We start from the raw sequence: 14517 nt of genomic DNA, 5'->3' as shown, positions 1-14517 counted from the left end.
GAAACCAGATAAACTTCACATGCTTGTCTTCCTTCACAAAAATTTGCCATAGATTGAGTATGCCAGCAGCCATATCACCCTGTAGTCCAAGACTGGTTGCCCACTGAAGCTAAGCAGGGCTGAGCCTGGTTAGTACCTGGATGGGAGACCTCCTGAGAAAATATGTAAATTATTATCAATATGGCTGCCGTTGCATCATCCAGGTGGATGCTGCACATTGGTGGTGGTTGAGGAGATTCCCCCCTTCTATGTAAAGCGCTTTGAGTGTCGAGAAAAGCGCTATATAAATGTAATGAATTATTATTATTATTATTATTATTATGCAAGAAGTAAAAATGCATGTGCCTTGCGTTTATCAGTATCCTAATGTTTGTTGGGTAAAAAAGAAAAACTATATAAATAAAGTAAAAATTAATTTGACTGATAACTACCCCCCCCCATATATTCTATAGATATCGCGATATATGGATATCGTAAATTCTTTTGGCCACAATAACCGTGGTGTGAAAAATCTAACATCGTGATAGCCCTAATACAAACCAATGTATAACTGTAGAAACCAATATATACTTGAGCCAACCCATGTATCTAAACCCATATAAAGTTGAACAAACCAATGTATACCTGAGCCAACCAATGTATCTAACCAAAATATACTTGAAGAACACAATATATATAAAAACCAATGTATTAGAGATGCGCGGTTGGCGGTTACAGCCACGGACTCCGCGGATAAACCGCGGATCGGGCGGATGACGTGATGAAAAATAATATTTTAATTAAATTCGGGCGGGTGGCGGGCGGTTGAACTAATCAAATGAAAAATATATGTATACATACAATGAGCGGATGGCGGGCGGGTGCGGTTTTGAAAATTGGTCAAAAACGCTGGTGCGGATGGATGGCGGACGGATGATGACTTTTGTGATGCGGTTGCGGATGAAATAATAGCCCATCCGCGCATCTCTACAATGTATAACTGAAGAAACCAATATATACTTGAGGAAACCGGTGTATCTAAACCAATATATAGATTGTATAGTCTATTGTGTGATAGACTACAGGCTCTGTACTAAATTTAACAATTATTTATTAAACACTAAATATTAAATTTAAATAATTTATAATTTATAAATAACCAGCTTTTCAAAATAACAGTTGCAATGTGCAATTTTAACAAACTATACAAATATTTACAAATATTTGTGCTAAAAAGTGCAAAACAACATAACAACTGAAACAACAACAACTGAATTTTAACCCAAATGCCAGATGAACGTTTTTTTTTCTTTTTCCCCGGATAAATAATGTTGTAGAATGATGACATTCAACCACCAGATGCTGCTGTTCGGACGCATCACACGATTCGGAGGCTTATCATATATTTAAAGATTGAAAGTAGTGCTTAGATCGGCCCATAAAATCAAGCCCGACCCTACCTGAGCCCGTGCACATTGTGTCCGAGCCCGGCCCGGCCCGACACATTAACTGTAATTATGAGCCCAAGCTCGATTTAAACCCGACCATTTTTAATACGTGGGTCGTTATAACCTAGCCTGGGAAAACCCAGACAACTTCCGGCAAATTTAGATTTGCTCGAGAAGTAGTCTGGCAAAGAGCTCATTCAAGCCCATTTCCATGGCCTAGAAATCGCGGCACCAATCAGAAACGTTGAGGCGGGCTTTACACGATGACGATTGCTCTGATTGGTTTTAGGTCTATCCAATTGTGCCCAGAGGCATTTGAGCGACGTCCGTTGGTGAAGCGCATCAACTTTTAAATGCATTATTATATTCAAATTGCAAACATATGAGGACAGTCTCCATGAAAGACCCACTGGCAGATGAACGTGCTACTACATTTCTCTCCGAAACGGTAGGAAATTAAATTAGATTTAATAGAGGATTTTAACTGTGACAAGATGATTGACAGGGCAGTTTACATGACAGGATGCACGCGACAGATCCGTCCGATAAAGATGACGAAGTAGTATGTCCCAAAGCTTGCCTACTTTTTTGCTACACATTCAAAAGTAAATACCTTTTCTTCACAAAAAGAGTACATACTTTTATGGCGTAGTGTAACTTAGGACACAGCATATGGCTTTACACGATGACGATCGCTCTGATTGGTTTTAGATCTATCCAATTGCGCATTTGACGTCGCATTTGAGCGACGTCCGTTGGTGACGCCCCTTTGGAAATGAGTTATTAATGCAGCTTTGCCAGACCATAACTCAGTTACTACTGAGAATGGTCTGGTTTTAACCAGGCTAGTTATAACCAGGGGCGGCACCATATAGTTTTTAAACCAGGTGCTGAGGGGGTGCTAGATATATTATATATAAATACTATTAATAAATGAGCAAACATAGGCCACTTAATATTTAATATTCAATTATTTTAATTATCACAATTAAAGTATTAATTTTATTAAATTGAACAGGCACAACATTCAGCATTCAATCAGATATTCTTAAAGATTTATTAGGCTATTATTAATAATGTTATTTCAACATAATATCTCATTATTTCGTTATTTTCGTAATATGTACATAATGTGTACGTGCAACAAGCAAGATGTGCATTTGTAAATCAGGTGACAGGCGTGCATTGATTTTTATTAATAAACAGTGTCGGCTGCAACTGCAAAGATGAAGTTGACGATCGCCATCTCCGTAGTGAATGCGCAGAGAGAAATGCACATCATGGATTACATAATCAGAGAGTTGCCTATTTCTTTTCGTTTTGAATTGTTTCGTTTAAAGACATTTCAAGCTTTCTTTAGATATATTTCTTATGTCTGTGAGGCATACACTGAGTTTCGGTTAATTTATGAGTTGCGCTCTAGTTCACTTGCAATGCAAGTGACCGCAGCACGCCGGCGCCTCCATGATTATATTGTCTGCTATATTTCTTATTTATTAAATACAGACAATTTGTTGATGAAAAATTGATTAAAATGAAGATACAATTTATACAAAACGAAATTCACTTTAAAGAAAGGTTTTCTTCAAAACAAAACTTAATGAAGTGGTCAAAATCATGTCTGACCCACTCCATGTCTCTCGATATATTGCGCATCCTATCTTACTCATGCTGTTCACTTTTCATATTCAACATAGATGGAAAAAAAATAACATTATAATATTTTAACAAATATGAAACTAAATGAGCTTATTTAATGGCTACAACACGTATACTAGGCCTACAGACTCTATTTGTACAAATTGCTGCTCCTTCATTTACTTCTGAATTTTGCACACATAAGTTGAAAGGCATTTGTTTGTGCATAGTAAAACATCTGCAACATTTATCAAGTTCGCGGATAATTGTGCGTGCATTTATTAATTATTATCTTAATGAATAATGCAACAAGGATGAAGCATGTAAACCGCGTTGTTTGTTTATTCTGAATGGAATGGATCGCAAATGGATCGAATGAAGAAACGTAAAAAAAAAAAACGTGAACAATGATGAACACAGAAAATGAACAAGAATGAACTTGGATGGCCTAGGAGGAGTAGGCCTAGGCTACTACTCTAATATAATTCAACAAGGTTTTAGAATATAGAATATTTTTTAAACAAAATAAATATTTTTAAGCCTATTATCCCGGGCCCGGTGTGATTGGTGCGAGCGGAGGAGATGCTGCGCATGACACGTGACGTGTTGCATTTTGTAACACAAGTGCTTGATCAAGGGCCCGGCCCGGATAGTGGCGGGAAATATCGGTCGGGTCGGGTTGATTTCGGGCTCGGGCTCGGGCAGAGAATCTAAGCTCTAACTGAAAGGGAGAAAACAGGACAGAGTAATATGGCGGATATCGCTCGTATACATTTTTTTTTGACGATGTAGTTAAGGCGGCCAGCGTGTGTTGCTTAGGCGGCCGCCTTAGTTCCAAAGTGCTGCGGGAAACCTAGTGAAGCACCATATACAGGCATTTCCCTAAACCGTCACTGCTAAGTATTATTTTATTTCAGTTAGTTTTTCAGCAACTGTTGTTAGTTTCGTTTAGTTTTAGTTTTTCATTTATTATAAATTTATAAAAAAATGACAGTTTAGGAAAATGTTTTTTGACCAATAGTTTTAGTCTTAGTTTCAGTTTTCGTTTACGAAAATAACCTTGCTGCCTACTGGTTAACTCACATTATTACTGTCTTACTGAAATTCTTCTGCTAATCAGTTTGTGGGCCACTATTACCTAAAACTGTGTCTATTAATGAAGATTGTCTGTTGTTCTCACTACTTTGAGGAAAGATTACGCATGGAGCAAGATCTGTTTTACCAACGTTTATGTTACGTCAGTCATTCTAGAGCTAGAGCTCGGCTAATATTGCATACATGCACTGTGATTTATAGTTTCCACGTGTTCACCGCAATATATTAGAAAAATACTCTGTAAATAAATTTATAAGTAAAATAATTGGTGTGTTGATGGACATGCACTTGTTAATGTTGATGGTGAGGAATTACAGTTGCAACATCTCATAATGTAAAGATCCGCACCCCGGAGAGCTCCCATTTACATGATTTATTAATGTGTGACGTTTCGGGCCTTTCACGGCCCTTCCTCAGACTCTCAGGAAGGGCCGCGAAAGGCCCGAAACGTCACGCATTAATAAATCATGTAAATGGGAGCTCTCCGGTATGCGGATCTTTACTTTGTTACTTGCATTATATATGAGATCCAGCACCCGTACTTGACTGGGATGTGCATGATTAAACTGCTCCTTATGCCAACATCTCATAATGTACCTCAAACTGAGTAGTGTATCACTAAGAAACGTCCTGCTAGAGTCGTCCTTGCGATGGAGGTTCGGGTTCAATAACTAGTTTTGTAAATGTACTTCAAATAAAGCCTTCCTGGGCCGTGTAAAAGCTACAACAAAATTAGCCAAATTAGCCAAAAAATGAGATAACAAATTATCTGCATGGCTTTATATATGGCAGTTTTCCCTGTGGTATCAAAAATCTATATTTTTCAAGGTATCGTATCGAAGTTGGAGATTCCAGTATTGTGACAACACTAGTGCATGCCCTCTGTACTTCTCTTTTTTTGGGTGAATTATGCTGTCAAACAGATAAATAATCCTTGGTTGACTAAATGGCTTTTCTGTCTGTCTTTTCTATGTGAAGTGGAAGTGTTTATGGGATATTACAATAAATGCTCTCCCAGCGGGAGTTTCAACCAGGAGACAGTCAATTCTCTGCTCTCGTCTCTCCTCAATATGTGTTTGCTCAGAGAATTTGAGGCAGTCATTAACTTGCTTCTCGCACACAAGAGGCTGGTGAGTTAGGTTCCTTGTGGTCTTGTGTTCTTTTGTGGAATAAGATTGTATGTGTGTACAGACGGTACTCAACCAGAATATGTTTTTTGCCACTGTGGGTACACTGAAGAATGGTTTCAAACAGAACAGTACAGATGGTGGACAACCAGAATGCCTATTACCGCCGCGCCAGCCGCCGCGGCGAAATTACCGCGGCGAAAATAAACCAGCCGCATTTCAAAGTCGTTCCCGAAATGACCGCCAGGTGGCGCAAAGGGACATTGTGCAAAACAGCAGCAACTGCCGTATTTTAAAATGTAAGTGGGTTAAATATAAAACCCTAAGCCTAATAGGCATATTTTTCATATATATAAATAGGCCTATTAGGCTACAACAGAATAGAACCAAAGATAGAATCAATTTTAGAACTGAAAAAATAGAATCAAAAGTTAAAAATAGAGACGATATTAGGAGCAATGACGCTGAATATTTTTACTATTCTATTGAGGAATTAGATAAATGAAGAGCTCTCGTGAGCGATACAATTGCATAGTAATTTATAGTGATTTCAAAAGCAGTCCTTTAAAAAAAAATACATGGAGTAGTGTGGCATAATTTTTTATTATGCGGGATTACGCGGAACGCGTTTTAGTTAAGATCCTGGTTTCAATGCCCTTAATCTATATTGGCTTGGCTACTGCTTTAAAAAAAATTCACAACGCGTTTTGAGATTGTTTTAAATTAAACATTGAAGTTTAAAATGTAGTGTTTTGGCACACCAGGCCGAGTGGCGTTACGCATTGTTCAAAAATCAGGTTTTATTCTGGCATGTTGAATTGGCGTTAATATTTTTTTATTTTTATTTATTAGATTTAGATTTTAGGTTTCGTTAGATTTATTTTTCTCATAACAGCTAAAATAACTTAATATATGCCTTGTCTTCATATGATTTTTATCAATAAACTAGTGTTTTCTGACAGTGTCGACTGCAAAGATGAAGTTGACGATCGCCATATTTGTAGTGAACGCACCTAGAGAGAAATGCACAAAGACATAATCAGAGAGTAGCCTTTTTCTTTTTCGTTTTGAATTATTTCGTTTGAAGACATTTCAAGCTTTGTGTATTTGATGTATTTATCATGTCTGTGTGAGGCATACGCTGAGTTTCGTTAAGTTAGGAGGATGAGATGCGCTCCAGCTGACGTGCAATGCAAGTGACCGCGCGGGCGCCTCCATGATTAGTGTCTGTTTGCTTCTCTTACTTATTAAATCCAGACAATTGGGTGATGAAAAAATTATTAAAATTAAGATACAATTTATAGAAAACGAAATTCACTTTTAAAAAAAGGTTTTCTACTAAACAAAACTTAATGAAGTGGTCAAAATCATGTCTGACCCACTCCATATCCATCTCTCGATATAATGCATCTTATCTTACTCGTGCTGTTCACTTTTCATATTCAACATAGATTGAAAAAACAACATTATAATATTTTAACAAATATGATACTAAATGAGATTATTTAATGTCTGCAACAGTATAGGCCTATAGACTCTATTTGTACAAATTGCTGCACGTTAATGTAATTAAATGAAACCTTGTAACGAATTCACACTGTAGGGTAGACTGTGTACAGTTGAGACACCTTAAATAACTTGCGTTCGCAGCAAGCACAAGTTGTGATTTTTGCTGTGCACTTGCATATTAGTGTCAGCTGGGAAGGAAATATAGAGACCAGACCTCTTGGAACTTTAATTGAATACATAGCGTTGGTAAAGCATACTGAAATTACATCCCTACAAATGTATTGGGCCCTACTGAAAATAAATGTATCGAATTTAAGCAAAGTAGCCTAAATGTTAAGACTGTAAGCCCTTTGCTTTTTTACGTAGCCTAAAGGACTCTTATAGCTGACTTTGGGTTAATTTAATTTGTAGAGGATTTGTTTAACTCAAACATTAACACTGAAATAAATTAAACTAAATTATTGTAATTTTTTTGGCACACCTCGACGAGTGTCGCTATGCATTGTTCTAAACCAGGTTTTATTCTGGCATGTTGAATTAGTGTTCGACAAACGCGACGGCGCGTTCATTTGAATGAAGAGCGCTTCTCGCTCGTGTGAGCGAACACACTCTGGAACGTTAGGCCATGTCGCAACGAGTGAATCGTGGCCGAGTGGTTGAATGTACGTTACGATCATTTAGATGACACGGGTTCGAATCCCGAACTAACTTGGACTACTGGTGTTTTTATATTAGCCTATTAATGCATTTTATAGTCTATTGTTGATGCAGAGAGATTTGTCTTCTAAAACATAGTTTTTTGCTTATAGCCTAGCCTATTTACAAAATAAAATCGCCATGCATTTCCATTTTACACTAAGGAACAAATATTATACAATGACTTTACTTCTGTAGCCTATAATAATTTATATATATGACGTTTAAACGACAAACAATGAAATCAGAACCAGTATTCTGTTGCGTTCATGGTTCCAGTGGCAGTAATGCATCCACGGCTTTTCAAAATGTCTCAAAGCGTTTTGAGATTGTTTTGAATGAAATATTGAAGTTTATAATAAAGTGTTTGGCACGACGAGTGGCAAACTCTTTGTTTTGTTTTGCAAACTCAGCTAGCCTGTGGGGGGTTTGGAGAAGGCAATAGTTGCTTTATCGTGGGGGTGCAGGACAGAGGTGCTAATGTTCCGTCTTTCATATGGAGAGTGTCGGAGCCAGCCTGATGAGCAGGCAAAGGCAAAATTCTTTTAAGGATTAATCTCAAAATCTCCAAAAGTCCATAGCCTATGTACAGTAGGCCCTATATCTTATTAAATTATATATTGTAGTTTTATTGATTGTATTTAAAGGTTTTCCACAAACAATTTCAATTTAGCAGATACAGAGCTCTTTAATTCGCGACCCACCTCGTTTTATTGTAGGTGAATTCAGCAAGGCATGTTGTATCTTTGAAGGAACAAAAGCTATTTGTTAACAGTTTTTTCTTTCGTGATTTGTGTGGATGACACACAGCGACATATACAGTATTATCAGCTGTATGGTGTTTTTTTATGCTGAAATGCTTAATTTCGAGAAAGACCCGCCGCGCGCAGTGAGGGAGACCAAACTTACTAAAAAAATATCCAGCGCGAGAGAGGCAAAGAAAAACGCCTGTTCTTAATTTATGTTGCTTTGAACTTTTTTCGTTTTGTACCGTTTTAATTTTTTAATTTAGCTGCAATTTCTTTGACAATAGAAATTTAAAATGTTGCAAGAATAGGCCTAAGATTCTGTGTTTCTTATTTTGCATCACAAAGGGAATAAACTCTATCGATGCAACCCTGTTTAAATAAATAAACTGTCCTGACACTTTATTCATATCTTAAAATGCGCGATGGGTCTTCAAACTTAATTAATTTTCTTTTTCTTTTACATTTTCATTGTTTATTTTTTAATTGAAAGCAATACTGTATTGAAAGTATTTTTCTGATTTGTTCGATCTGTTTTGAAAAATGTCTTCCGTTGCTATGGCCGGGTATCACTGTCAGTCATCTCAATCTCGTGAATGATTCACACACACACAAAAAATAATTTAGCAGATTAAAGACGAGCTTCATCATCTTCATTTTCTGGTGCAATCGGCTGACAGTCTTCCTTCATCAGATGTGTCGTCTTTGCAGCGGGAATGTAGCAAATTTATGTTGTAATGTACAATTGATAATTAAACAAGATGATTGACTTTAATAAACAGATACATATTTAAGCATCAAGAACGGAAAAACATAAACACTGTCGGCTACACTGAGATTCGATCTCAGATCGTTTGAACCTCCGAGAGGCTATTGATCGTCTACTATTTTCTCTGTTTTAAAAGTTTGTAACATGTAAGGCTATTTAGTTCTGAATATAACAAAGAATGCTTAAACCGACTACATCGGTTAGGAGCTGCAAGTCCTGAAAATGTTTTAATTTCACGGTAAATTATTTTAATTTTTTTCACTGTTATGTGTCAGTTAATAAGGGTGTACTCACACTAGCCAGTTTGAACCGTGCCCGAGTGCGTTTGACCACCAAAGCGCGGTTCGTTTGACTAGTGTGAGTGCTCCGAACCGTGCCCGGGCGCGGCTCGATTAGCCGGCCCTGGCCCGCTTGGAAGAGGTGGGCCAGAGCACGGTTCAGTTGGACTCGGGCGCGGTTCGCATGCAGTGTGAGCGCTAACTGTGCTGGAGCACGGAACAGGACGCGCGACGTCACGGTTTTGCGACGCTCCAAAACCAACATTGGCGGGGAAAGGGTCGCTTTGGTCTACGGCAGAGGTGCAATGCGAAACCTCCTCATACGAGCAACACGATTACGTGAAAATTTTCGTGCCACAAAGGCGATAGATCTGTTTAACAACAGGCTGTGAGAGGGCTGTGGACCACCGTGGACCAAACGACTCAAAATTATCCACAAAGTAAACAGAGCGATGGACTCCATTGTGTTCAGTGAAAGCGCCACTCTTTCTGTTTATCCCGAAACCGTTGCACCATAATGACGTAAGCGTGCTCCGGCACGAATGCTGAAACCCTATTTGAGTGCAGGCCAAAGGGGGAGTGTGGAGGGGGGACAATCTTACTCGGGCCCGGTTCATGGCAACCGTGCCTAGTGTGAGTACACCCTAAGTCTACAAACACATTAAAATAACACGAAGAAAATGACAAGTAACCTATTGACATAGCCTTTCTAAATTATAAAAAAAACTGGGCACACAATGTTAACGTGTGTCTACTTTGTTTAAATTTAATGAATTTGAATTCGTTTAACCACAATATTTATCTTGAATTTATCTGTGACCTCAGCTCAGATTACTGCCGCGGCAGATTACGTCATAAAGAGAATAAACTGACACTTTTCAAAGTCTGTGATTACAGCGCCACTCAGCGGTAAAAGGCAGCAAATACACATCCCAATTTTGCCGCCGCAGGAACGGCGGCGGTAAAAGTCTCATTCTGGTTGTCCACCATCTGTATATGTCAAAATTGTGTTCGATTTGTGCTTTTTCATGGGCTGTGTTTTAAAATACAGCAGGCTACTAATAACCCATATTTCATTAAAATTATTTCTTAATATATGTTAGTCTGTTCTCCTTGCAGTAAAAAAAAAAAAAGGTGAATTATAGGCTAGGCTTTGTCAATGTTGTGACCACATAATTATTTAATATTTGTCACAAATAAAAAATAAATGCTGAAAATGTACATTTTGTTAATTAGAAAGTAACACTTTCCTGTGTTTTATTCATTATCTGTGATTTTAATGTTTATTTTTCATTCTTTAACCCTCTGAGGTCGACAAACGCGCGGGCGTGTTTTGCTGGATTTTCTCCACATTGTAGCACTATAAACTTAAATTACTCAGTCATTTATAGTCATACAGAAAAAAGAAATATAAAAAAAGAATCTGTGATATTTCTCCTTTTGTATGTGTCCACTTACAATCAAACCAAAACATTGTGCTTTTGTAAAATAAAGAAAATAAACAGGGTGTGCGTTCTGCCTCTGTCGCGGTGAACTTTTTTTTCTTGAGCACGTCTATAAACTGAAACAAAACTCAGCGAATACTTGTCACACATTTATGAGCCAAATACCTTTATAAACATTTAAGTGTGTACTTTTAAATGATCGGATTCAAAACGAAAACAAATATTCTCTGTTTAAGTAATTTGTATAAAACCAACAAGATGTCCAGCTTCTCAAACGCTTCCTAATTATTTTTAATTTGGCCACGCCCACTCGCGCAAAAGATATTCACATGCAAATCTCCACATGGAACGCGTACTCGCTCATTACCTCAACAACAAAACACTTCACTTAACTTTTCGTCGAGTTTGAAAGACGTGCCTGAGCTTACATTGGATTTAGGCTACCTCAGAAGAAGAAGAACGCGATTTGAAGACAAGAAAGATGTAAGGTAAGAAATTCTTACATATTAGTTTATTGTTGCATAAATGTCACGTTGCAGTTGAACTGTTGCTAGATATATGGGGAATATTATAATATTTAGACCCGTGTTTACTGTTACTGTGTTTGTGGATATCTGCTCAAACGTAGATATGTATATGGTAACCATAATGTTTTATATTTGAGCGCGATCGCGTTTGAATGTATCATATTTTTGATAGCGATCGTGTTTGAATGTATCATATTTTTGATAGCGATCGCGTTTGAATGTACTGTATCATATTTTGGATGAAAGCAAAACGCACCAAATGGCTTCATGTTTTTATTATTATCTCATTTCATATCATCATAACGGATGGAAACATTTGAAGTAACATGATAATCAATATATTTTTCTCTAGCTTAGTTGTTACTGAAATCTTTTGGAAGATTTATACTGCTATAGGTTATTTATTGTTATTATTATTTTATCCGGCACTGCGCATATACCTTATGCCTACAAGGCACAACAAACCTGGTGTTCATTATATTATATATTGTTGGAAACATTTGTGTGTGTGTGTGTGTGTGTGTGTGTGTGTGTGTGTGTGTGTGTGTGTGTGTGTGTGTGTGTGTATTCTGTGAATTTTAAAAAGGAATTTTAAAAAGCAATTTTAACCAGAAAAATCTTTAAAAATATTTATTTCCAAAATCGTGCAGGCCTTTCTCTTGATATCAGTATGTTCACTTTTTTTTTTTCAGGGCCCAGATGCCACTGAGGACTTCAACATTCACATGTGTCTCTGTACGTGAACACAGTAAAGTGAAAATCTTGGAAATGAAAGGTTTGTACAATGTTTTTTGGAATGGCACAAAGGTCTCTGTCTTTGAAGTGCTTTTTTGGCATTTGTTGTGTATCTTTGGATTATGTTGTGTTGTAAATAAATCCAAACAATTTAAAAGCCATTCTTTTTTAAATCTCCTCATTTACAGTATTGTGCAAGGTTGCTCAGAATGAAAGGGCCTGATAGCTCCTAATAGGGCTGTTAGGGGAGGTTCTTTGTCTTTCTCAGGTGAGAAAAGCTTACATATTAATGAGCTCCCGCATAAAGCTTTCTAACACAAAACACGTCGTAAATTTTTTAAATCAATATATTGTATTATCTGAATGAGCAGTCAGGGTGATTTTCACATAGTTTTGCAGCAAATATTCTAGGCTACGTCATACAATTTTCAAAAGTCTTGTGAAAAAATAATCAGTATGGGTTTCATTGCCTTATTTCAGTGAGATTTTTTTTTGTATTTTCACAAACTACGCATAAATGTCATTATCTCAAAACTACAAACTTTTACATACATGCTGCTGATATATTATTGTAGCAGAGTTTGTGCTGAATACAGTGTAATTAGACTTTAGCCATGAAAATGTCACAAGTAACAGAAATAACCAGAAATGTCAGAGCATGTCAGAACACCTCCAGGGCCCTGAAAACAGCTCAGACCTCAGAGGGTTAATTATTAAATATTCCTTAATTATTTTATTCTTGAAATTAAATAAAATAATTGAAATTTCAAAATTAGGGCTGGGTATTGTTTACAGGATACCTAGTTTAATGTGAGTTAATTTACATTTTTCTGGATTCCGTTTTTTTTTTTTTTCTGGATGGTTAAATTACATTTCATTATTCAAAAACGATGTATAATTAATTAAAATAATGAAATGTGTTCAATTTTACAGCAATTCATTAACAGTTTAACAAAAATTAGATTTTTTTTCTCTTCAAATTCCATTTTATTTTTACCCAGTTCTGTGCTTTTGTTTTATTTGGTCTATATTCCATTTTAATGGTTTAATCAAAAACCTATCTAATTAATTGAATTAATAAAAAACAACTTCATTTTAAATAAAAAATAATTTTTATACAAGAATGTTTTTTTTTTTTTTTTTTAAAGCTATGGCTTTGAAAGTGTGCAGTGATGCCTGAATTAGAGGTCGACCGATTCATTGGTTTTGCGATAGTTGATTGGTGGAAATATCGGTTATCAGCAAAAAATCCATACCGATAGTTTTTCCGGGTTGCGTCCGTTGCTGGAGCGGCTGAGAAGGGTGCGCTGTCATTACATAGTACGAGAGTGCTGAGAAGTAGAGGTGTAAAGTCCAGGATCAGAAAGTAAAAGTCCTCCTCAGTATTTTGTTCCAATCACCTGGATTTGCTGATTAGCACCGTTTTTCAGCCAGGAGGTAGAACTAATTAGTGAAATCAGCTGGCTGAGTTCATGGGTGGAATAAACATATGGCAGGACTTTTACTTTCTGACCCCTGGACTTTACACCTCTGCTGAGAAAGGACTGCTGTCATTATACAGAGCAAGAGCGGCCTCTAGAGGCAAATTAAAAACTTTGGATGCGCCGATTGGATACTTAGTATCGGTATCGGCTCCGATACTACCATTCTTTGCTGGACTGGGTATCGGTCAGATGAGGCCGTTCCAAATCTGATATTGTGCGTATACTATTGTGTTATTATTAAGCCCCACAAATAGGCACAAACACATTATAAAGCACCATAAAGTTTTTGTGCACTATATTCAGGGTTCGAAATTAGGGGGGTCTGGGGGGGTCCCGGACCCTCCATAAGTCATTAGGGACCCCCCATAAGAATTTATTTTTGGATTTTGGGGGGTCCAAGACAAATATATTTTAACATTAAAAATGATTGTGAAAATTATAGGTCTTTAGTGACGTTTTATATTTATAACAGTAATTAATTTATTTCCTAGCGCGAGGCAGCAATCAGGGCAGCTATTACCCGAGTGAGTTCCTATACAGCGTCACAGATTGTTGTTGTGGTGCTCCCGCAGACACGCACTGTAGCTGAACGCGGCAAAACGAAACCTCACAAAGAGTAAAAACCTGAATGAAAATCCTGTAAGTGCTTCGATTATGTTTATATCTCCATAATTGCTTATAGTAAAATATTACGAGTTCGAGTTCCTATATCAAAAGTTGCATTAACTAGATAACGCTACCCAGTGTAATGATTAGAAGAGTAGGGTCCGTAGCCTATGTTTGTCAACGTTTCTTGCTAGCTGTAAGGTTATGTGTATGAAGCCAAATGATCTGCCAGCTAACAGCAGACTATGGAAGCTTGTTTCCGCCACAGAGTGAAAAATAAAAAAGGTAATAGCGACTTTTTAATCTCACAATTCTGACTTTTTATCTCAGAATTAACTTACGTGATATAAAGTCGCAATTGCAGGTTATAAAGTCAGAATTGCGTGATATAAAGTCGCAGTTGGGTGTTAAGTCAAAATTGCGTGATATAAAGTC

General features: G+C 37.1%; 1 protein-coding gene across 2 annotated transcripts in view; it reads left to right on the top strand.

Moving 5' to 3' along the window:
• topaz1 (testis and ovary specific TOPAZ 1) overlaps positions 1–14517 on the top strand; it is a 140791-nt gene that overhangs the window by 24729 nt on the left and 101545 nt on the right. For both annotated transcript variants that reach the window (XM_081375650.1, XM_081375651.1), the window contains exon 9: positions 5139–5290. In XM_081375650.1, the coding sequence (XP_081231776.1) occupies positions 5139–5290 (152 nt within the window). The remainder of the gene's footprint in view (positions 1–5138; positions 5291–14517) is intronic.

The sequence above is a fragment of the Scardinius erythrophthalmus genome (assembly GCF_964197995.2).
Source record: "Scardinius erythrophthalmus genome assembly, chromosome: 10".
Classification (NCBI taxonomy): Eukaryota; Metazoa; Chordata; class Actinopteri; order Cypriniformes; family Leuciscidae; genus Scardinius; species Scardinius erythrophthalmus.
This window is presented reverse-complemented; position numbering and strand designations above follow the sequence as displayed.